This window comes from Vulpes lagopus, chromosome 2, assembly GCF_018345385.1.
Source record: "Vulpes lagopus strain Blue_001 chromosome 2, ASM1834538v1, whole genome shotgun sequence".
NCBI classification, from domain to species: Eukaryota; Metazoa; Chordata; class Mammalia; order Carnivora; family Canidae; genus Vulpes; species Vulpes lagopus.
Window position 1 is genome coordinate 126,653,060 of NC_054825.1, and position 23,044 is coordinate 126,676,103.

Here is a 23,044-nt window from a genome sequence, read left to right on the forward strand (position 1 = left end):
CAAGTATTTTGTAACGAGGACTGTCTCGAAAGCTCTTCGCAAAACTAGACCCACGGGGCCTGAGGAGACCCTGGGCCGCTCCGGCTGCCCCCGTCCCCAGGCGCTAGGGGGGGAGGGGGGAGGGGGGGAGAGGGAGGGAGAGAGGAGGGGCGGGTCACGGGCACGCGGGGGAGGGGGCGGGGAGGCCGGGTCACGGGCACGCGGGGCCCCTCCCCTCCCTCCCCTCCCCTCCCCTCCCCTCCCCTCCCCTCCTCTCTCCGCCGCGGCGCCCGGCGCCCTCCCCGCCCCCATCCGGGTCCCTCGCGGACGCCCGGCCCCTTCCGCCGCTGCTGGGGCCCGCCTGCTCCCGCCCCGCCTCCTCCACCTCCTCCGCCTCCTTCTCCGCCTCCTCCGCCTCCTCCGCCGCCGCCATGGAGCGCCCCGGAGCCGGTGAGCGCGGGCGGGAGGCCGGGGGAGGCCGGGAGGGCCCCGTCCCCGCCGTCCCCGCCGTCCCCCCTGCCCCGGCCCCGCGGCCCGACCCCCGGGGCTGCCCCGCCTGGGCGCCCGCGGCCTGCAGGGCCCGGAGGGGGCGCCGGCAGAGCCCGCACCCGAGGCCCCGGGGGACGGGGGGACGGGCCGGAGCCGGTGACACGCGCCCCTCGTGGATAAACACGGGAGGAGACGCCGGGACGTGACCCGGCCGCCGGTGGCCGCCCTGCAGTGGGGGTGGGGGGCGGGGGGCGCCCGCGGGACTCACGGCCCCCACCGCCCCCACGCCCCCCCATGGCCCGGCCCGGAGCTTCCCGCGTGGCCTCGCGCCTCGGGCCGGGGGCAGCTCCTCGCGGGCCAAGTTGACGGCGACCTGATTCGGCGCCTCCCCGCGCCCTGTGGGCCGTGCGGACTGCGCGCTCCATTTCTCTCTAGTAACGGGTTGTGTTTCTGTTCTTTCCGTGAGGAGGACGCCCGGCTGGGTCACGCAGCCCAGCCCCTCCGCGGGTGGGACACGCCGCCGTTTCCGTGGCCGCGGCGCTTGCCCTGGGGCTTGGGGAGCACCACGCGGAGAGCGGCACGGGGGACAGGCGCACGGGGGATAGTGGCACAGGGGATAGGCGCACAGAGGACAGCGGCACGGGGGACAGGCGCACAGGGGACAGTGGCACAGGGGATAGGCGCACAGAGGACAGCGGCACAGAGGACAGCGGCATGGGGGACAGGCGCACAGGGGACAGGCACACAGGGGACAGCAGCACAGGGCACCTGACAGGCCTGCTTCAGGGACTCACATTCCATTATCCAGATAGGAAGCTTGCATTTTGGGTGACAAAAGGCAAAACTGTCCTTAAGTCATCTGCTGAAGTGCACGTATATTTGAATATCGGTGTATAGTTTATGGTTTCAAATTTTATTTAAAAAATATTTTATTTAAATCCAGTTTGCTGACATATAACACCCTATATTTTAAATGTGTGCATTAATTCTTTTTATAAAAGTGATATTCTATTTAAAATATTTGAATGACAGAAAGGGGAAAAATACAAATAGAGTGCAGCTAGGCCAGAACTTAGAAATAATCTATGTCCTCCAGCCTTTGCATGACCGTAATGACAGAAGACATGCAATGTTGTATTTGCTTTTTAAAGTAGTTGTTATCAATTTTTTTTCAGTTGTTGCAGTCTTTATAGCCGTTATTTTCAGTTGTCATTAGTGTGAGCGTGCTTTATTCATTCCTCTATTATTAGGCATGTAAGTTCCACCTTTTCTTCCTTTTTTTTTTTTCTTCCTGCTTGCTTTTTGAGGTGTTAGGGTGCACATAAAGAGTTTAGTTAATTATACTCTGATACAGGTGGACACAGGCTGGGAATTGTCCTGCCCGTGTCAGCCTACGTGGTACAGATACATTAGTAAGAAGAACATTTTTATAGCTCCTGACCTATTGCCAGAGTGCCTTTTGAAAGAATTCCCTCAGTTTACAGCTCTGTGAACTACATATGTTAACAGGCAGTGGAGCATGTTGCCAGAAAAAGAAGTTTTGACAGTAGAGTGACAGGATTCAAATTCCAACCCTAAACTTAGCTATGATCTTGAGCAAGTTACTTCATTGGCCAGTCTGTAAACTCAGTAAACAACTAATAGTACCTCCCCGATAGCTGTCTCTGTGGATTAAATGAGTCATTACCTATAAAGTGCTTACAGCTCTGCGTAGTGTTATTGCCTGATCAAGTGTTAGCTGTTATTTTATTTGGATTTGTGCAAAAGATAGGGTTTTAATCAGACCAAATTTTAAGTACTCAAAATGACCATTTTATGGTATAAATGCTTTATTTAAGAGCCAGTTATTTTAAGGCAGTTTTTCAGAAGCAAAATACTTCTAGTTTCTGTAGAAAGAAAGTGTAGTTGGTGTCTTAGTGACATGTCACCTTTGCCCAAACAGTGGAGCTTAGAGAACTGGAGGAAAGCTTCCAGATTTGAACTCTGTTAAGAAACATTGCTCTAGAGAATGACCAGCAATTCTTTGAAGAGTTATTTGGAAATGGTGTTCTCTTTTTTTCAGAGTTAATGATTCATATCTACAAAAATTGTTTCTATTTATTCTGTAGTTTCATGGAACAAAGTTTATTTCAAGTTCTGGATTATTGATTTTGTTGTAGCATTGCATTTCAAAAGTTTCTATATGCTTTATTTAACAAGATGGGAATGATATTGAGCAAGTCCTACTATACTTTTTATCTTTATATCAAATGAGATGGCAGTACATTTCCTTCATCATCCTGTGAAAATGAGACTCTGATGTGCTGAAGCTGCCATTTAAACACCACAAATTATTTTTTCTTGGGCATCGAAATAGTTGTACTGCAGTGTAACTTGAGTGATTTATTATTAAACACTCTAGAATGTGTGCTTACCTGTATCCAGTCATTCAGTACAAGCGTATTGATCACCAGCTGTGAGCTGAACACTGTACTAGACATTGAGGAATCAAATAAAGATAAGATGTGGCACTTAAGGAACTTAGAATGGAGGGTCTATACTTATGGATGGAGTGTAATTATGAAAAGTCCTCCCTTTCACTTTCTGAAGTATCCCAGTTTGGGGTGGTAAAGTATATGATCACTTTTACTTAGTGTCTAATGGACAAGACTGACAGATGGACACTTACATGTGCAGTGACTGGAGGAAGCACTAGCTATTGGGAAGGAGATGGGATTACCTAACTCAGCTCTGAGCTGGGGATCAGAAAAGTTTCCCCTAACAGTAAACATCTAATCTGAGTTTCTACTTTTAAGTTGATTCTTCTCAACTGTCAACATAGTCGCTTGGTCTCGTGAAGAATCAAGGTGTGGAAGAGATGAGAAGGGATCTTTGGGAGCAGTCATTTTTCATCTTCTCTTGCACATTAGAGTCACCCTGCAAGGGCTTTAAGAAATACCAGCAGCTGCCTTGATCCCCAGAGATTCCAATTTAATTGGCCTGGAGTGGGACCCAGGCATTGGTCATTTTAAAAAGCTCCAGGTGATCCTAAAGTGCAGCCAGGATTTATAGTTTTTCAAGTAGGACAATGATGTCATCTAGGGGAGGGGCTACCGAGTGGGGCCTGAAGAGTTCATATGAATTTCCTGGGATCATACTGCTAGTGAGTTGGAAGCACCACACAGGGATATCTGCCTCCTAATTTCTGATACTAAACCCTCCCTGTTACATCAGCCAGCTTGCCTTGCGTCATTACCTAAATGGCACTCTTTTTAATATTGTTCCTTCCTGATTCTGCTTTTGTAGAGGCAGAATGATCCACGTAGTACTTCTCTAGCTATTGGTTAATGGAGCTCGAGATAAACTGAAAGTATTTCGATAACTTTTTTCATGGAAAAAAATAACAATTCATCATGCCATTCAAGTCTTCCTTTTGCCTTCACAGTATGTTGTTAGAGTACAGAAGTCAGCCTCTTAGGCCATTCCACACATTGCCAAGAATCCAATCTATTTCCTAGGGGCACACAGACTTTAAAGCTACAATTGAAATGTCAGTGCTAATGGGCCAATTTCATATCACCGAGTTCTTTTTTCCTCCCAGCTTTATTGAGATGTAACTCACAAATAAAATTGTATGTATTTAAAGTGTACAGTGTGATGATTTTATACAAGTATATATTGTGAGATGATTACCACAGTCAAGTTAATTAACATCCATCACCTGACATAGTTACATAGTTCCTTTTTTTTTTTTTTTGTGAGAATGTTTAAGGTCTACTTTCTGAGCACATTTCAAGTATATATAGTACAGTATTGACTACAGTAACCATGCTGTACATTAGATCTTCAGAGATTAGTAATACGTTCTTAGATTAAGAATACAAGAGAAACACAAAAGTTGGGTTTATTTCATTTTGTTCTGATTTTCATTCTGCCTTGTGCATATTTACCTGCCTAAATACTCTGCTGCTACCTTTTCAAGAGTAAGCTGCATGGTCAGTGATGATTCTTTATGAGTAGCTATATGTGCCCGAAGGTACAAGATATATATTGACCTATTAAAATTTTTGTTTAGGTATAATCTGCATTTGTATTTTTCAATTCAGGCATAAAAATAGGAAACATTTACTTGTTCTCATATTTCAAGTTGTTATAAGTTTATGAATAGGCTTATAGTAAACTAATATTTGTTGAACACTTGTGTGCCAGGCACTCATATTTGGTAAATAAATAGTATCATTATTAAGAATGTACTATTACTTTTTTTGTTTGTTTTGGTATTAAACATGACTATATATAAATCTTTTGGTTTTTTTATTTATATTTTTATTTTTTCACTTTTATCTGAAACGTGTGTGTGCGAGCAGTAGTAAAGATCACTCAAATTGCAATAAAAATTTAGATTTTTTTTTTTTAGATTTTTTTTTGGGGGTATGTATGTTAACTATGACCTTTCATGACCTTATTATGTTGTAAGCCATATTCTTTTTTTTTTTTTAATTTTTATTTATTTATGATAGTCGCACAGAGAGAGAGAGAGAGAGAGAGAGAGAGAGGCAGAGACACAGGCAGAGGGAGAAGCAGGCTCCCTGCACCGGGAGCCCGATGTGGGATTCGATCCCGGGTCTCCAGGATCGCGCCCTGGGCCAAAGGCAGGCGCCAAACCGCTGCGCCACCCAGGGATCCCGTAAGCCATATTCTTAATGGAATGTGGTTTTTAGATATTTGAAAATAGAGGATTACAACAGAAAGAAATACATGACTTCATGAATATCTTTAATGGTAGGTTAGTCTTTAGTAAATACATAGGGTAAAAATTATACAATTATTCCAAGATTTTGTTCAGTCCTAGTTCAAACAACATTTGTGTTTTGTCAATAGAAGCGTGGAAAACAATGGTACTGGGACGACCACCTACTGAGACATTTAGCAATTTTATCAGTTTAAACAGACACTCTCTCTCCCTTAACCTCCACCCGAAACATGGTTGTTCCACCCATAACAAAAACAGAAACCAAGTGTGAAATGTGGCTTTAATATTAGCAAATAACCTTGGGAGGGCAGTCAGGGAAACTATACAGTCTTTTGGTGTTTAATCATTAAATTTCTAGGAAAGCAAATTTAGAGCCATGAATTACCAATGTTCATTAATAACAGAGAGAAAAAATATCTCTTTATTGCAAAAAAAATAAAGGTCAGAACTTGTACAAATGAGAACATGTAAGTGATATTATTAAAAATAAACATGAGACAGACAAAGCTATTGGTTTGTTTTCAAAAAGTATGGAAAAAAATGGAGTTTTATTTTTTAATTTTTTAATTTTTTTTAAAAAATGGAGTTTTAGAGTTAAGAAAATTTAGCTATAAAAGATCTGGAGGGGGATCCCTGGGTGGCGCAACGGTTTGGCGCCTGCCTTTGGCCCAGGGCGCGATCCTGGAGACCCGGGATCGAATCCCACATCAGGCTCCCGGTGCATGGAGCCTGCTTCTTCCTCAGCCTGTGTCTCTGCCTCTCTCTCTCTCTCTGTGACTATCATAAAAAAAAAAAAAAAAAAAAAAAAGATCTGGAGGATTGTTGATTTACTCAGTCTTCCTCTAACCCTGAGTGTAATACTATGCTTCAGAAAAATGTTAAAGCTGTTTAACATAAAAGTACATTAATAGAAATGTAGACTATGGTACAAATAATGTTTATATTACTCTATAATATATTCGAATACAAGGATCATTTCTCAACAAATGTTAATTTATATTGAATTCAGTTGACTTGTCTTAGTTTGGATACAATTAAAAAATAAATTAAATAATACATTTTTTTCCTTTTTGATATGTTAAAGGAGCAATAAATTCCAATGAGTGTGAAAATGTGTCGAGAGAAGAGGAAATGTCAGAAGAATTTGAAGCTGATGCTATGGATTCTCTGAAAGACATGCCATTTGCCACTATAGATATTAAAGATGATTGTGAAAGTAAGTATTGAAAATGAGACAGATTTGCCTATTACCCAGGTTACTTGTGAAGAGAAAATAGGGGAAAACACCAACGTATTCCACAAATGTTTGTTGACTGTATGCTCTGTACCACTTATTTTACATCAAGTCTCCTGTAGAACCTTGCTGTGATCTGATACGGTCTCGACTGGGCTTCCCAAACTGGAGGATCCATAAGAAATTAGTTTGATCTCCCCCAGGGTGGGGTGCTGCCTTGCAAGGAATGTCTGTCCGGTGGCAGAGGGGCTGGGCTGCCTGGGCTCCATGGGTCTGGACTCTGTCTTCTTGGGGTCCTCATTTACCTTCAATGTTTAGCTTATATTTTGAGCAATAAAGCCTGGTGGTAGTGTGAAAAAAAAAATTAGTTTGATCTCTTCATTTCCAAGAAAAAAAATAAGACTCAGAAAAGTTAATCAGCTAAATTCACATAATGGAAAAGAACTACTTTGGGGTGGCTCAGTCAGTTGCGTGTTGAACTCTTGGTTTTGGCCTGGGTCATGATCTCAGAGTCATGGGATCGAGCCCCAACCGTTGAGCTCGATGCTCAGAGTGGAGTCTGTTTGAGATGATCCCTCCCCACCTCGTGCAAACACACCCTATCTCTCTCTCTCTTTCTCAAATAAAATGAATCTTAAAAAAAGAAAAGAACTACTTACAGAATCTGTGATTTCTGATTCGTTAGTCCTTTCTTTGATGAATAGCTATAACCTCCTGAGATGATTGCTATACATGATTCTGTGGGCTTACCTGGGGCGAAGGTGTGTCAGAGAGGCCTCTCACCTGGATGTGGGTGGGTGTCCTGGAAGACCTTCCTGGAGATTTGAGAGGAGGAGAGGGCTGCTGGATACAGGTGAACGCTTCAAGATTCTCTCCTCTGTACTAACTGTCCTGTACTTAACTGATCATCTGGGTTTTCTGGGGTGTGATGGAAAACTCCAGATACCTCTTTTCCACCTTTGTGTTGGGCCAAGGGAACTTTTTGGTTTTTAAGCATCCCATGTGATTCTGGTGCTCATCCAATCTCGGAAACACACTGCTTTCTATCTCACTGTCTTCCTATCCAGCGAGTCTGGTTTGCATTTTGGGGTGATGTAAGGAGAGAGGGATACTTAAAATGAGTCATATCTCTGATAATTTGTTAATCACTCCCCCCCCCCCCCTTCCATAATCCGAGGGGAAAAGGAAGGACAAAGAGGTATTTGCTCAGTCATGGGAACAGTTTTGGGGGTGTTTTCCAGCTCTTAGAGAAATTCTTCATTTGGAGAATTAGTATACCTGGTAGGTAGAAGAAGATCCCTTTTGGAAATGAGGGGCAAGGATACCAAGGGTTTAATCATGTTTTCCTTTTTAATTTCCTACTTTTTGAGTAAATAAAATGAATATACCTAAAAAGTGCAATCACTTCTTTCTGATTTCACTACTTTCTCTAATTTGGATATAAAATAAGAGTTTTCCTGAACGGCCATGCCTGCACACCTGGGGGCATCTCCCACCCCCCTTCCTGCCTCTGCACCCACCCGGTCCAGCCAGGATCATCCCCTCGCAGTGCTCCCAGCTAGCCTGGGGCGAGAGGAGCACCTGTCCCCCGGGGTCTCGGGACCCTACGCGGCTGACATGGGGCTTGTCTGTTGGAACAACAGCCTCCACTTGAGTCTGCAGCGAGCTACTGCCAGTTCCCAGGGGGCAGATAGTGTTTCTGCAGCCGCTGTGTTCTGTCCCCACCGGTGGGGAGAGGCCACGGCCCCTGGGACTGGAAAGAAGGAAGGGCCGAGCTGCTTCCAGGGGGGCATTGGGAAGACGGGTCGGTGGTCTATAGGAATAGGGCCTTTCCCTCAGTATGTGTTCCATTCATCGCTAAAGACATGATGTTAGTGCAAGCTCAGGGCCCCTGCGGGCCACGCGAGTCCCTTAGCTGTGTGACTCCCCTGCTGGAGGTTCCGTCTTCAGGAGGAAGAAGTCTCCGTGGCTTAGGCTAGCCTCCAAACCACCATGTACAGTATTGCTTTGGTGGGAAGATGGGTTTCAAATTCCAAACTCCAGCTTACACAGTGTCAGAGAAATAGAAAACTTGTGTTTTGAGTTTTAGTTATTTCATTTTCTACTCCCGTAACCTTGGACCCTTAAAGCGTATGAACTGGACTCCTCATGGTCACCGGTGCTGAGTCCCTCCTGGTCACCCCTCAGCCTGGCTGTGCAGATCAGAGGAGGTAATGTGTGTAAAGGGGGCAATTAAAATGCAAAATAACGCACAGATGCTACGTACAAAAAGTTTGAAACATATCCCTTAGTTATCTGGGGACAACTCGTTCTCTCCCATTTTTACAGCAGCATTTCCTAAGACCCTAGAAACAAATGCTAAAATTCTTTGCAAACTGGAAACTCTAGTTTTTGTGAAATGAGATTTTTATAGAAAGTCACAAAAGCTGGGAGTTTTGTTGTCAACCCTTAAACTTAAGATAGATTTAGCAATAGTGTTTGTATTCAAAAAACAGGATAACCGGTTTGTGGCTCGAAGGGACTCAATGCGGCTTTCTCTTACGCTTAGTAACGTGGCAATTTAATCGATTTACTGGACTGTGGTAGACAGCAGCCTCAAAATTCTCAAGTTGCTGGTTGTCGCCTTTGGTTCTTCCAGTTTCCTTTGGTGGGTAGAGATTGCGAGGGAACTGCCAAGACGTTCTTGCTGATAGGAACCTGGCAGGGCGAGGAGGAGAGTGGTGCTGACAAGAACATCGTGGGAAGGAGGATCCTTGCCAGTAAGAACACTCCCCGGTGCTTGGCTCAGACTTAGTTGCCAACTGTGTTACCTTCAGCACGGCCGCTGTCATGACTAGGTGTCCTGCCGTCTGGTTGGCTGAAATTTGTCCTTATGGTTTTTCTTAGTTTTGTTTTTGAAAAGAGACTATTTTACTTGAATTTACTTAAAAAATTAAAAAAGAGACTTTTTACTTGAATTTACTCTATTTACTTGAAAGAGAACTATTTACTTGATAATTATATCTTAGAATACAAAATGTATTTGGGGTGCCTGGCTGGCTCGGTGTGGTAAGCATCTGACCCTGGATCTCAGGCTTAGTGAGTTCAAGCCCTGCATTGGGCTCCACAGTGGGCATGGAGCCTACTTAAAAAAGGAATATGAAATGTATTTGAATATTGAATCAAATATAGAATGCATTAGAATTATATATACTAGAATATAAATATACACATTGGAAATAAAACATCCAAGTGTATATGAAACAAATCCTCTTAGGAATGTTGAAGGAGCAATACAGTCTGAGCCACATCTTCTGGATTTTATAGGTTGAACATGTTCCAGGAGAAAATATAACATTAGTGACTTGTTGCTCTGGGCCCGGGTGGGTCTGTTCTCTTTAGAGGGTGGAAGTGTCATTGGTCAGTTGGTTAGAAACCCAGCAAAACCTCCAGAGAATGCCTCGAGCTGCTGTTAGTCTTGCCTCTGAAAGTTGGACGAGTCTACCATGAAGAGTCAACTGCTGGGATCCCTGGGTGGCGCAGCGGTTTGGCGCCTGCCTTTGGCCCAGGGCGCGATCCTGGAGACCCGGGATCGAATCCCACATTGGGCTCCCGGTGCATGGAGCCTGCTTCTCCCTCTGCCTGTGTCTCTGCCTCTCTCTCTCTCTCTCTCTCTGTGACTATCATAAATAAATAAAAATTAAAAAAAAAAAAAAAAGAGTCAACCGCAGATAGGAATGGCTTAGCATGTGTCCCATGGAGGGTAAGTCTGTGGGGAGCCTTAGGTTTTTTTCTTTTTCTTTTTTTATAAGATTTTATTTATTTATTCATGACAGATGTAGAAAGAGGCAGAGACACAGGCAGAGGGAGAAGCAGTCTCCATGCAGGGAGCCCTATGTGGGACTCGATACCGGGACCCTGGGATCACACCCCGGGCCGAAGGTGGCGCTAAACCGCTGGGCCACAGGGGCTGCCCGGGAGCTTTAGTTTAATTGGCTCAGTTCTCTTGAGAGACTCATAGTCCTTAACTATCAAGCCATATTTAAATCAAGATTGAAAATAAAATAATTTGAGTGTCTTCTTCTTTTTTTTTTTTTAGTTTGTCTTTCATAAGTGTGGAATTCTGGTCGTATATCAAAGTTATTATAATCCTTATTAGACTTCATGCAGAATTCTAACCTTATAATTATCGCAGACTTTAAAGATATGGGAAATTATTATTTTGTTACTTGTTTATTAGCTAATACCATTAAGCTGTATTTTAAAAAAGTACTTTAACTTTTAGATATTTTAGAATATCAATTGAAATCTACCTTTTCCTGAAAAGAATTTTTTTAATAGAAAAATACTGTATCAAATAAAGATTGAACATCAATACCTGGTGTAGTAAGTGACTAACCTGAGTCAGTTTTAACTTTTTATTGTTTTTAAAGATTTATTTATTTCCAAGAGAGAAAGAGAGCGCACATGCAGGGGCAGAAGGGGAGGTAGAGGAAGAGAGAGACGGAGAGAGAGAGAGAGAGAGAGAGAATCCCAAGCAGACTCCCTACTGAGCATGGTGCCTGACTTGGAGGTCACTCTCATGACCCTAAAATCATGACTTGAGTTGAAATCAAGAGTCAAAGGCTTAACCAGCTGAGTCACCCAGGTGGCCCTACATCTTTGTTGTTGTCGTTAAGTGATCTTAATCTCTACATCCAATGTGGGACTTGAACCCACAACCCTGAGATCAAGAGTTGCATGCTGCACAGTCTGCGCTAGCCAGGCACCATTCCTGAATCAATTTTAAATCAATTTGCTTTTTTAAAATTTATCTATTTATTTGAGAGAGTGAAAGACCGAGAGAGAGAGCACAAGCAGGGGAGAGTGGCAGAGGGACAGGGAGAAGGGGACTCTCGGCTGAGCAGGGAGCCCGACATGGCTCTCAATCCCAGGACCCCAGGATCACGCCCTGAACCACAGGCAGATGCTCAACTGACCGAGCCATCCAGGTGCCTCCAGATGAATTTTTAAAAAGGATACAGTGGGTCACCTGGAGGCTCAGTCAGAAGAGCATGTGACTCTTGATCTCAGTGTCATGGTTTTGAGCCCCTACGTTGGGTGTAGAGATTACTAAAAAAGATTAACTTAGAATGGAGCGTAAATTATGTTCTGTGTCATCTCTGATTGGGAAATGTGGAGTACATATTCCAAATTTTTATAGAAAGGGGCTTGAGGCAAATATTTGTCTCAAATAATACAAGTGTTTTACATCTTTTTCCTTTAAAGAAAACACAGGAAAACAAAAAAATTGGAAAAGCCCAAATGAATTCTTTAAGTCATTCAACACACTTATATTGACTTGCCCACTTCATAGCAGGTACTATTGGTGCTGCGTAAACAACGTAGAAGATAAAATTCAATTAGCAAATAAACATATGGAGAGTTATCCAATCTTAGAAGTATTAAAGGATGCACATTGGTATATGATTGTAACTTATCAGATTGGCAATATCTTTTCCAAATAATACTCAGTGATTTTAATGTCATGTCTACATCACTTGTGACAATGTACTGTTCTAAGTCCTTTGAGAATGGAGTGACCTGAGCCGAAGGCAGACACCTAACTGACTGAGCCACCCAAGTGCCCCTACAATTAGAATTTGTAAAATGTGCTTAAAAAGTTGCCTTTAAAGATGTAAACTTCATTGATTCAGAGGCACCTGGGTGGCTCTGGGGTGGAGCCTCTGCCTTCATGACCCCGGGGTCCTGGAATCGAGTCCCACACCGGGCTCCCTGCAGGGAGCCTGCTTCTCCCTGTGCCTGTGTCTCTGCCTCCCTCTCTGTGTCTCATGAATAAATAAATAAAATCCTAAAAAAAAAGATGTACTCTCCATTGGTTCATTAAATAGAGAGCTGGATGAGCTTGTTCCTCTGACCCTGTCCACAACATTATTCCTAGTAGTGTTAAACTATGGCAGTTATAGCTACAGCTGTGGGGGCAGATTGTCAGGGTTCTACACTTTCTCTTAAAATTTTTTGGGGGGTATCTGGCTGACTCAATTGGAAGAGTATATGACTCTTAATCTCAGGGCCTTATTCAAGCCCCAGGTTGGGTGTAGATTCCTTAAATAAATAAATAAACTTACAGAATTTTTTGGGGTGGAAGTATAATTAACATATGACATTATAGTAGTTTCAGGTATACGACATACTGATTCAGCAATTCTCTACATTATTCTGTTGTCATCTGTCACCACACAACGTAATTACAGTATTTTTTACTCTATTCCCTATACTGTACTTTTCAACTCCATAACTTATTTATTTTATAACTGGAAGTTAGTACCTCTTAATCCCCTTTATTTCACCTATCCTCCTTTCCCTTCTGGCAACCATCAGTTTGTTTTCTGTATTTAAGGGTCTGGTTTTTGTTTGTGTCTTTGTTTTTTTAGATTCCACATGTAAGTAAAAACATATGGTATTTGTCTTTCTCTGTCTGACTTATTTCACTTAGCATAGTATCCTCTAGCTCCATCATGTTGCAAATGGCAAGATCCCATTCTTTTTTATGGCTGAGTAGTATTCCATCGAGTGTCACACAACATGTCTTCATTGTCCATTTGTCTACCCATGGATATCTGGGTTGTTTTCACATCTTGGCTATTGTAAATAACGCTGCGATAAACATAGGGATGCATATATTTTTTGAATTAGCATTTTCATTTTCTTTGGATAAACACTCACTAGGGGAATTAATGGATCATATGGTATTTCTATTTTTAAGTTTTTAAGGAACCTCCATCCTGTTTTCCTCCATACTGATTATTGGTTGCAATAATCTATATTCCCACCAACAGTGCACAAGTGATCCTTTTTCTCCACATCCTTGTCAGCATTTCTTATTTTTTTTGTCATTTTGATTCTAGCCTTTCTGTAAAGTGATATCTTGCTGTGGCTTTGATCTGCAGTTTCCTGATGATCAGTGATGTTGAGCATCTTTTCATGTGTCCGTTGGCCATCTGGATGTCTTCTTTGGAAAAATGTTTCTTCAGGTCCTTTGCCCATGTTTAATTAATTAATTAATTAATTTATTTATTTTTGGTGTTGAGTTGTACAAGTTCATTATATATTTTGGCTGTTAATCCCTAGTTGGATATATCATTTGCAAAAATCTTCTCCCATTCAGTGGGTTGCTTATTCATTTGTTGTTGGTTTCCTTTGGTGTGCAAAAGCTTTGTGTTTTGCTGTGGTCTCATTAGTTTATTTTTGCTTTTGTTTCCCTTGCCTGAGGAGACATCTAGAAAAATGTTGCTAAAACCAATGTCAAAGATGTTATGGCTTCTGTTTTCTTTTAGTTTTATGATTTCAGCTCTTACATTTAGATCTTTAATCAATTTGACTTTATTTTTATGTGTCGTGTAAGAAAGTGGTCCGGTTTCATTCTGCACGTAGCTGCCCAGTTTTCCTAGCACCATGCTCCTACACATCCGTACTGTGCCTATTAAACAAGTGTCCAGGCACAACTTCATTATCTATAAAATTGGCATAATAATTGATCTATTTCAGGAGTCGAGAGGATTCAGCTTGTTAATACATGTAAATTTTTATTAATCTTACCAAAATTTTTTGCCTAAGTGTACTTGCTAAATTAAATATTTAAACAAATTTTCATCTTGAGAGCAATATTTTATAATGATATTATTGAGTGCTTCCTGTATGTTGCTAACTGCTTTATATTTTCTTATTTAGTCCTCAGAGAAACTCAGTGAGGGAGGTAAATTTTTTTTAGGAAGTTTTAGTAATGTGTTTCTCTATGAATTAGAGAAAGTAATATTGTTAAGTCTTAAGTTCAGGAGTCTTAAAAATGGTTACTTTAAAGATTTTTTTTTTTTTTTAAATAATTGGCCTTATTGGTTTTTATTTTTTTTTCTTTTATTTTTTTAATTTTTATTTATTTATGATAGAGAGAGAGAGAGAGAGAGAGAGAGAGGCGCAGAGACATAGGCAGAGAAGGCGCAGAGACACAGGCAGAGAAGCAGGCTCCATGCACCGGGAGCCCGACGTGGGATTCGATCCCAGGTCTCCAGGATTGCGCCCTGGGCCAAAGGCAGGCGCTAAACCGCTGCACCACCCAGGGATCCCTACTTTAAAGATTTTGACTATTTACAGAACAAGAAAAAAAAAAGATTATCGAAACAAAGAATCTAGTGTGTTCTCAGCCTTTTGGCTAAGAGGAAGTGTGAGAACAACCACCAATGACATGGTCTACTTAATTAAAGCAGTTTCTCCCATAATTCATTCTCTTGTAGTTTTTTGAGGGAATAAATAAAACTTAAGGAAAAATTAAATAACTTTCATAAAACGACACATGCTTTGGGCAGAAAAACAAATGATTGGGTTAGAGAATTACAGCCTTTATCAACAAGACTAGATTCATTAGAGCACATTGAAATGGCTACTGAAATCATATGAAAATTAACAATGTAATAAATTAAATTTATGAGATAAGGTTATGAGCTCTAATCCAGAGAAAGATCCAGGGCGCATGGCCAAGCGTTCTCTGTTTTGCTTCTATGATCACTGATCTTTAATGCTTTTATTAGTAAACTGGATGTTACATGAATCGTTTGCTCATTATTATTTTCATATAAAGTAAATTGAAAGAATAATAGCAAATTGTATTTTTTTACTATTTATTTTTTTAAAAGGTTTTATTTATTCATGAGAGACAGAGAGAGAGAGAGAGGCAGAGACACAGGCAGAGGGAGAAGCAGGCTCCGTGCAGGGAGCCCCATATGGGCGTGGATCCTAGGACCCGGGACCCCGGATCACGCCCTCAGTCCAAGGCAGACGCTTAGCTGCCAAGCCACCCAGGTGCTCCAGCAAATCATATTTTAGAATATGTAGATTGTGATTTTAAGGTTAGAAATAAAATGAAGTTCAGTAAGGAAAGAGGGGATTTGATGCTCTAGTCATACAACTAAAGTTGACAAATAAAGGGCAAAGAAGATATGCAAACCAGGGAAAAGAGGTTTGGCTCAGTGTATAACCCTGGCCACAAATCACCAGGGCTCACCGAACTTAAAAAAACAAAAAGCAAACTTATTACAAGAGCAAATAAAACTATGCTATAGAAGTAAATATTCATAGGATTCTTTTTCTTTTTGGTCCAGCTCTCATCATACAATTTTAAACTTTGCCATGTCAGTGATGTCTAACAAAAGGAATTTTAATTTATTTTTACATATTTATTTTTAAAGTAAGTTTTATGCCCAAAGTGGGGCTTGAACTCAAAATCCTGAACCTATAATCCACCAACTGAGCCAGCCAGGTGCCCTGCAAAAGAGAATTTTAGATAATCCAATTGAAAAGAAAGTTAAGTAGTAATGGATAAGATTAGAGAAAACTAAGGGAATTTAGAAAAACCCTCTACTTCTTTATTTTTAGCCGGAGGTTGGTTGGTTGGTTTGTAAAGATTTTATTTGTTTGGGAGAAAGAGAGAGAGCATGCACACAGTGAGAGCAGGAGCTGAAGGGGGCGGCGGTGGGGGGGGGGGGGGAGGCACGCAGACCTCCCACTAGCAGGGGGCCCAGCCGGGGCTTGGGTCCCAGGACCTGGGATCACGACCTCAGCCCAAGGCAGATGCTTCACGATTGAGCTGCCCAGGGGCCTCTTGTTTGTTTGTTTTTTAGGAGGTTGTTTTTTTTTTTTTTAATTTTTATTCATTTATTTATGATAGTCACAGAGAGAGAGGCAGAGACACAGGCACAAGGAGAAGAAGCAGGCCCCATGCACCGGGAGCCCGACGTGGGATTCAATCCCGGGTCTCCAGGATCGCGCCCTGGGCCAAAGGCAGGCGCTAAACCGCTGTGCCACCCAGGGATCCCAGGAGGTTGTATTTTGAATTGTGATTTTATGCGGTGTCATTCTCATGATACCAGAATCGCTAAGAGTCAAACAATTACAGATGTCCCCTTCCAGTAGTATGGCCTTCCTTCCCTGGTTGTCCCTAAAACTTTGACTTATGGAACGTTTGAAATGGCAAAGGTAAGTCGCTACAGGAAGAGCAGTTTAGATCTAAAGCACAAAACAACTTAAAATGCTAAAAGCCTCAGTGGTCTCTTAAATACCCATGTTTTTAGGTCTGTTTGTATTGAGTAAAGAACAGCAGAAGTGATTCGGTGGCTTAGTTGACAGTGGACGGTGCCGTCCAGGACGGGTGTGCGCAGAGGCCCTGGGTTTCGGGGAGCACCTGCTGAAGCCACGTACTGACGATACTGCTCGTGTTCCGTCCTGTTCTGTAGCATCTGTTCTCCGTTTACCCCGTGTCATTCCACCCCACCCCATTCCACTCCATTCCAGCCTTTAAAATGTGCTTTTTAATGATCTCTCAAGTTGATTTCATAACCTGCTAGAGGGTTGATACTAGCAGTTTGAAAAAAGGAAAACTAGACTATAGGTTCAGAAGTCTCTTTCTACTATGTTAATTTTGAAATGAACTAGAGGTCATAAAATCAGCTGGATTATTAGTTTGGACACCGTTCTTCTTCTTCTTCTTCTTTTTTTTTTTTGGCTATCTCTATACCCAACGTGGGGCTTGAACTCATGACCCCAAGATCAAGAGTCTCATGGTCTTCCAACTGTGCCAGCAAGGCACCAATTCACCATGAAATGTCCTAATTAGTACAGGTGTTAAGTTAGTACCTTTATTACTGATCACAGAAAACTGTACCTAGAAGAGACTTTAAATAGACATTATCTAGCTGTCCTGCCCCTGTCTTTTTTTTTTTTCTTAATAATTATTTATGGAAACTTTCAAGCATTTTCAAAAGTAGGATAGTAGACTGAACCTCATTATTTGTCACCTTTTTCTCACTAGATTATTTTGAGGTATACTCCAGACATATTTTATCTGTAAATACTTTAGTATGTGTCTTTAAAAGATAAGGAATCTTTTTTAAAAAAGCATATCCAAAATATCCTTCCCATGACATAAAAATAAGAGTAATTCCTAAGTCATCGAATATTCTGTCAATATTCACATTTCTCTTTGTTATAATTTTTTAAAAAACTGTTTTGAATTAGGATCCAAAGTCTACGCATTATATATGATTGACACGTCTTTTGAGTTTTTTTTCATCTATAGATTTCCCCTTCTTTGTGTTTGTGTGTGTTTGTTAAAGAAATTAGGTTGTATAGATCGTGGTCATTTAATGTATTTCTCTGTTCTTTATATTCCAGTAAACTGGTAGATTAAGGACTCTTTTTAAAAAAAAAAAAGGTTTGTTTGTTTGTTTGTTTGTTTATTTATTTATTTATTTATTTATTTATGAGAGAGAGAGAGAGAGAGAATGGGTTGGAGGAGGGGAAGAGGGAGAAGTGGCCTCGGGAGCCCAGTGGGCGACTAGAACCCAGACCTGTGGGATCATGACCTGAGCTGAAGGCAGACACTTAAGTGATGGGGCCACCAGGTGCCCTAGATTAAGGACCCTGGATTAAGTTTTGGAATATTTGCAAGAATGCTGCGAATTTCCTATCGTGTGACATCATGCGGCATAATGTTTCATTGTCCTGCCTTTTGGTGATGTTAAGATATACCATCTTGTCACTTCATGTATCCTTATTAAAATTCCCCTTCAGCTTTCTGTTCAATGGATCATCCATTGATAATCTTTGTGTTGATCCATCATTCTGTTAAAAGGTTTCAGAATGCTAATATTGTAACTCTTTTTGCATCATTAGCTGAAAATTTCTGTAAAGAAGAACTTTGCCTAAGTTAACAGTTTGATTCCCTGTATGACTCTTTGCTTATAAGGAAAGGCAGGATAAATGCTTGATTTTTTTCCCTCTTTTATCACCAGGTTTGTAGAATAATAGTTCTTTAGGCTACTCCAAAGGTGACCTGTGAATTTTGGTTATAATTTTTCCTTTGAGTATTATAATGAGCTGATGGATTTAGACAAAGTTGATCTATTTCACGCTACTGGAGTTATTCTATCTGATACTCGAATTGTGCTGTCTTTGGCCCCGGGGAGCGGGGGGGGGGGGGTACTTGCAAACTGGGTCTAGAGACCTTCTGATATGGTGCCAGGAGTCTGAGATCCAGGTTCCTCTGGTATATATTGTGCCTCAGGCCTAGAATATGCTATTTCTCTAAGGACTGGCCAACTTTTTAAGTTCTCAGATAAATGAAGTGACTTGATGGAAAATTTTTGCTGGAAGACTAGTGTTTGGGTCATTGTCCCTTCCACTATCTAGTGCTGCCTCTACGAGACCGAGACATTGCTAGCTGCCTTGCCAGCAGCTGTTCTTTTTTCTTTTCTTTTTTTTCTTTTCTTTTCTTTTCTTTTCTTTTCTTTTCTTTTCTTTTCTTTTCTTTTCTTTTCTTTTCTTTTCTTTTTTTTCTTTTCTTTTCTTATTTTTTCCTTCCTTCCTTCCTTCCTTCCTTCCTTCCTTCCTTCCTTCCTTCCTTCCTTCCTTCCTTCTTTCCTTCCTTCCTTCCTTTTTCTTTCTTTTTTTTTTTCTCGTCCAAGCAGGGGGAGCAGCAGAGGGAGAGGGAGAAGCAGACTCCTCACTGGGCAGGGAGCCTGATGACGTGGGGGCTCATCCCAGGACCCCGGGATCATGACCTGAGCCAAAGGCAGATGCTCAACCAACTGAGTCACCGGGGCGCACCTCTCCTTTTCCTTTTGTAGCTACTTTTCCCACACAGGCATAGGTTGATAGCTCCCTGTCCCAGCTTCCAGTGAGGATTGGGGTTAGCCTCGTGTCCTCAGTTGGACAATGGGATATAAAAGGAAGGATGCTGGAAACTTACCTAGTATTAGTTTGTGATTTTACTTTTAAAAATGGGTGTTTTGCTTTAGAAATATTTTTCAGTGCTATCTTTAATTTTTAGAAAACTGCTCAAGATTGTTCTTCATTTTCCATAATCACAGAGAGTACAAGTGGTCTGGATGATGAAAAACAGTAGATAGTTTATTCTTCATCTTAGTTTCTTTTTGGAGTCTTCTAAATGATGTTAGCAGATACACTGTCTCCCTAATTCTGTGTAGTTCGGGGTGCCATCTCATAATTTAGTAGCTTAGCTTGTACCAGGAAGTAGCTGAAGAGCTTTCATGTATGAACTCACTCAAAAATGGCCCTGTGAGGTAGCTGTTTATTATTATTTATTATTATTAATAATATGTATATATTTATTATTATTATTCTCAAATTATACAGGTGGAAACTGAAGTAAAGAGAGTTCATGTGACTAATCTAAAGTCTCACAGCTAGTAAGTAGGGGGGCCAGAATTCCATCCCACAAACTCTGATCCAGACTATATTAAAACAGATTTCCATTTCTAGAGCACTGGTTTACCAAGAGCAGATGGAGGTGGGCTAGAAATGTCTGCAGACGGTGCTTTCAAATATATATGGTACTTTATTAGCATATTTTGTGGCTTCTGTTTAAAATTAGTAGATTTAGTTTGTTACGATCAAATGTAGGACTGTTTCTTAGATGTCTAAAATTGCAAGCAGCTCGATAGCATATTGATTTGATTTTCCATATTTAAAGAATTGCGTGGGAAATAAAACCCAATGGCATCATATGAGGCAATTCAATCAATGCTCATGATGCAGATGAGAATGCGGCAAAGTTTTTCTTAGTAATAGGATTTATAAAGTTCTGACAAGCTTACCTGTAAACAGGTAGCATATAATAATTTATATTTCAAATACATGTTCTCCGTGAAGATACATCATTTTAACCATATTAATCATCAGGTATATTGTTGATAGTAATGAAGTCCATGCACAAACATACCAGATAATTTTGCCCTAACTCGTAGTGCTGTACTTAGACTTATTACCCGGGTTGCCTTGCTCTAACTTTACCCCTTACCTTCTAAATGTCACAAGTGTATGTTAGTCCTGGAAAGACAGCATGTCTATTTCTACAAACCTTTAGTTTTTAAATTGTAAACATACTTTACTAATTTTTTAAAAGATTTTATTTATTTATTCATGAGAGACACAGAGAGAGAGGCAGAGACACAGGCAGGGGGAGGAGCAGGCTCCATGCAGGGAGCCTGATGGGGGACTCGATCCCGGGATCCCAGGGTTATGACCTGAGCTGAAGGCAGATGCTCAACCCCTGAGCCACCCAGGTGAACCTCTACTAATTTTCTTAGAAGTTAGCATTAAAATACTATTTGTGACATTTATTTAAAATTTGTTTATTCAATATTTTATTCATTTTTTTATTTTTAAAAAATCTTGTTAAAGTCTGTTTACTTATAAGTAATCTCTACACCCAATGTGGGGCTTGAACTCGTGACCTCAGATCAAGAGTCACATTCTTCTCTGACTGAGCCAGTCAGATGCCCTTACTCTTAATATTTTAAAGAACAGTAGGGGTGCCTGACAGGCTGAGTTGCTGGAACAGGTGACTCTTCATCTCAGGGTTTTAAGTTTGAGCCCCACGTTGACTGTAGAGAGTACTTAAAAATAAAATCTTCTTCTTTTTAAATTTTTTTTAAATAATAGAAAAAGGGAAGATTACTGTTTGGTTTTCCAGAACTTCCGCAGAGAAGCAGTTGGGTTCAGTAGGAAATACGCTAGAAGGAGAAAATTAAAAGGTCTAACTGCCAGATCTGACTCTGTGACATTGAACGGTTTTTAAGTTTTTCTGCATTTCTGTTTTTTGATGTAGAATAAGGAGTTCGGTAAGATCAGGATGCTGTGGGTTGAGCTGACTTCCCACAAGGCATTGTGTGTAATGATCACTAGGGTCTCTTAGAGTTGATCCCAAAGATGGAACTGACCTCTAGGATTGAATGTAAATAAGGGGGTTTCTTCTTCTCACCCCTTTTCTAAGGTTATACCTCAGAATATGCAATTATACTTGAATTTTTACTAAGTCTCCGTAAGGCCCTCCATTCTGAACAGTAAGCTATTGTTCAGTAAGGCGCAGCCTGAAAACTGTCAGTGGTGGTTTTGCACGCACAGGGGAGTTGCTGATAGAGTCTGTGAAAAAAGGAGACAACAGCATTTCATACTGATTTGGTAATTATTTCTGGGGGCATAGCTTCATAATTAGAATTGTTGGGTGTTGTGAATGAGTCTTTTGAAGATGACGTTAACAAGTAGGCTCCTAAGCGCTTCTCAACTATTTGTGGTTAAGGACCAGTTTTGTTTTGTTTTAATTTCCTATTTGTTGCCAACTGATATTTTTGTAAAATAGAGTAAAAAAATGAACTATTAGAAAAATGAAAAAAAAAAAAAACCCCACAACATAGAAACCAAAATTCAATAGACAAAATTACTTTGCTTCCTCCTATGGAAGTTTCTAAAACAGTCTCTTGACGCCGACCACAGACCAGACTTGGAGTGGCGTTGCTATCAGTGGTTATGTTGTGGAAGTCACAAATAGACATATACAAGATGGGTGAAAAAAATGATCTTTTCTGGTATCATGAGAATTGTGGCCCCGGGGAGAGGATGGTTGTTAGTGGAGCTCTAGATCATGGGCCACATCTGGCCAACCCTCTGCTTTGTAAAGAGGGTTTATTGGAACACAGCTGCACCTACTTCTCTGTGTTTGTCTACAGCAGACTTGGATAGTTTTGACCAAGACCATGTGATATGCAAAGCCCCAAATATTTACTCTGGGGTCCTTTACAGAAGAGTTTGCTCAGTCCTGCTTTCGATGTGAAAATGACTCTAATGGGTGATTGCTACTTATATAGTGCTTGTTTCCTTTGTTTGTTTGTTTGTTTTTTTGGACTAAATTATCTTTGTTTAAATACATCAGACATATTATTGTTTGACTTTTTCTCTCTAGTCACTGATGTACCCCACATAAATTTGGAGAGAAGTAAAGAAAATGAACGGATCAGTAAAGATCAAATAAAGAAGAGGAAAAAAAAGCAAAAAGGTTATCAACCCAACTATTTCCTATCCATTCCGATCACCAACAAAGAGGTGCTTTGATTTTTTAAATTGGAGTATGGTTGACATGCAATGTCACTTTAGTTTCAACTGCGCAGCATGGGGACGTGACGGTCTGTACAGTGGGCTGCACCCCGTCACAGATGGGATAGCCCCCGTCTGTCAACACCAGGGACTGCGACCCCTACGCTGTGCCTTTCATCCCCGTGCCTTGTTCATTCCTTGACTGGAAGCCTGTTCCTCCCCCTCCCCTTCACCATTTTCCCGTCCCCCTCCACACTCCCCTCAGGCCACCCTCACTTCTTTGTATTTATGGGTTTGTTTCTGCTTTTTTGTTTGTTTGTTTATTCATTTGTTTTGTTTTTTTAAAGGTTTTTTTTTTTTAACTGTTTTACTCTGAAGTTTATTTTAAATTTAAATTACACTAAATGCTTTTAAGCCGATTTGCTCTCAGCTCTTCAGTGTCTTTGGTGGCATTTTAGCTGGGTATCTGAGAAATAATCCTGTTTAAACAATAGAATGCATTTAAACAGTAATTTTGAGAAATAGTATTTAAGCAATCCTATTTAAACATTAATTTTGCAAAAGCCTTTTGAAAAGTGTTGCCAGGTGGCATGTCAGGGTCGGTTCTCTGTAAGTGTGTATTTGCCGTAATGGAGGACCCCTTCAGAAGCAGGGAGCAGTGGCCAGGTAGGAAAAGAGGATTCCGAGAT

At 41.1% G+C, this 23,044-nt stretch overlaps 1 protein-coding gene across 10 annotated transcripts in view; it reads left to right on the plus strand.

Moving 5' to 3' along the window:
• Positions 1-300: 300 nt before the first annotated feature.
• Positions 301-23,044, plus strand: part of AKAP7 (A-kinase anchoring protein 7) — a 125,781-nt gene continuing 103,037 nt past the window's right edge. For all 10 annotated transcript variants that reach the window (XR_005985910.1, XR_005985911.1, XM_041742574.1 and 7 more), the window contains exons 1-3: positions 301-429; positions 6,285-6,416; positions 22,225-22,364. Coding sequence is in view for 8 of the 10 variants with exons in the window: in XM_041742574.1 (XP_041598508.1) it covers positions 411-429; positions 6,285-6,416; positions 22,225-22,364 (291 nt within the window). In the remaining 2 variants the exon portion in view is untranslated. The remainder of the gene's footprint in view (positions 430-6,284; positions 6,417-22,224; positions 22,365-23,044) is intronic.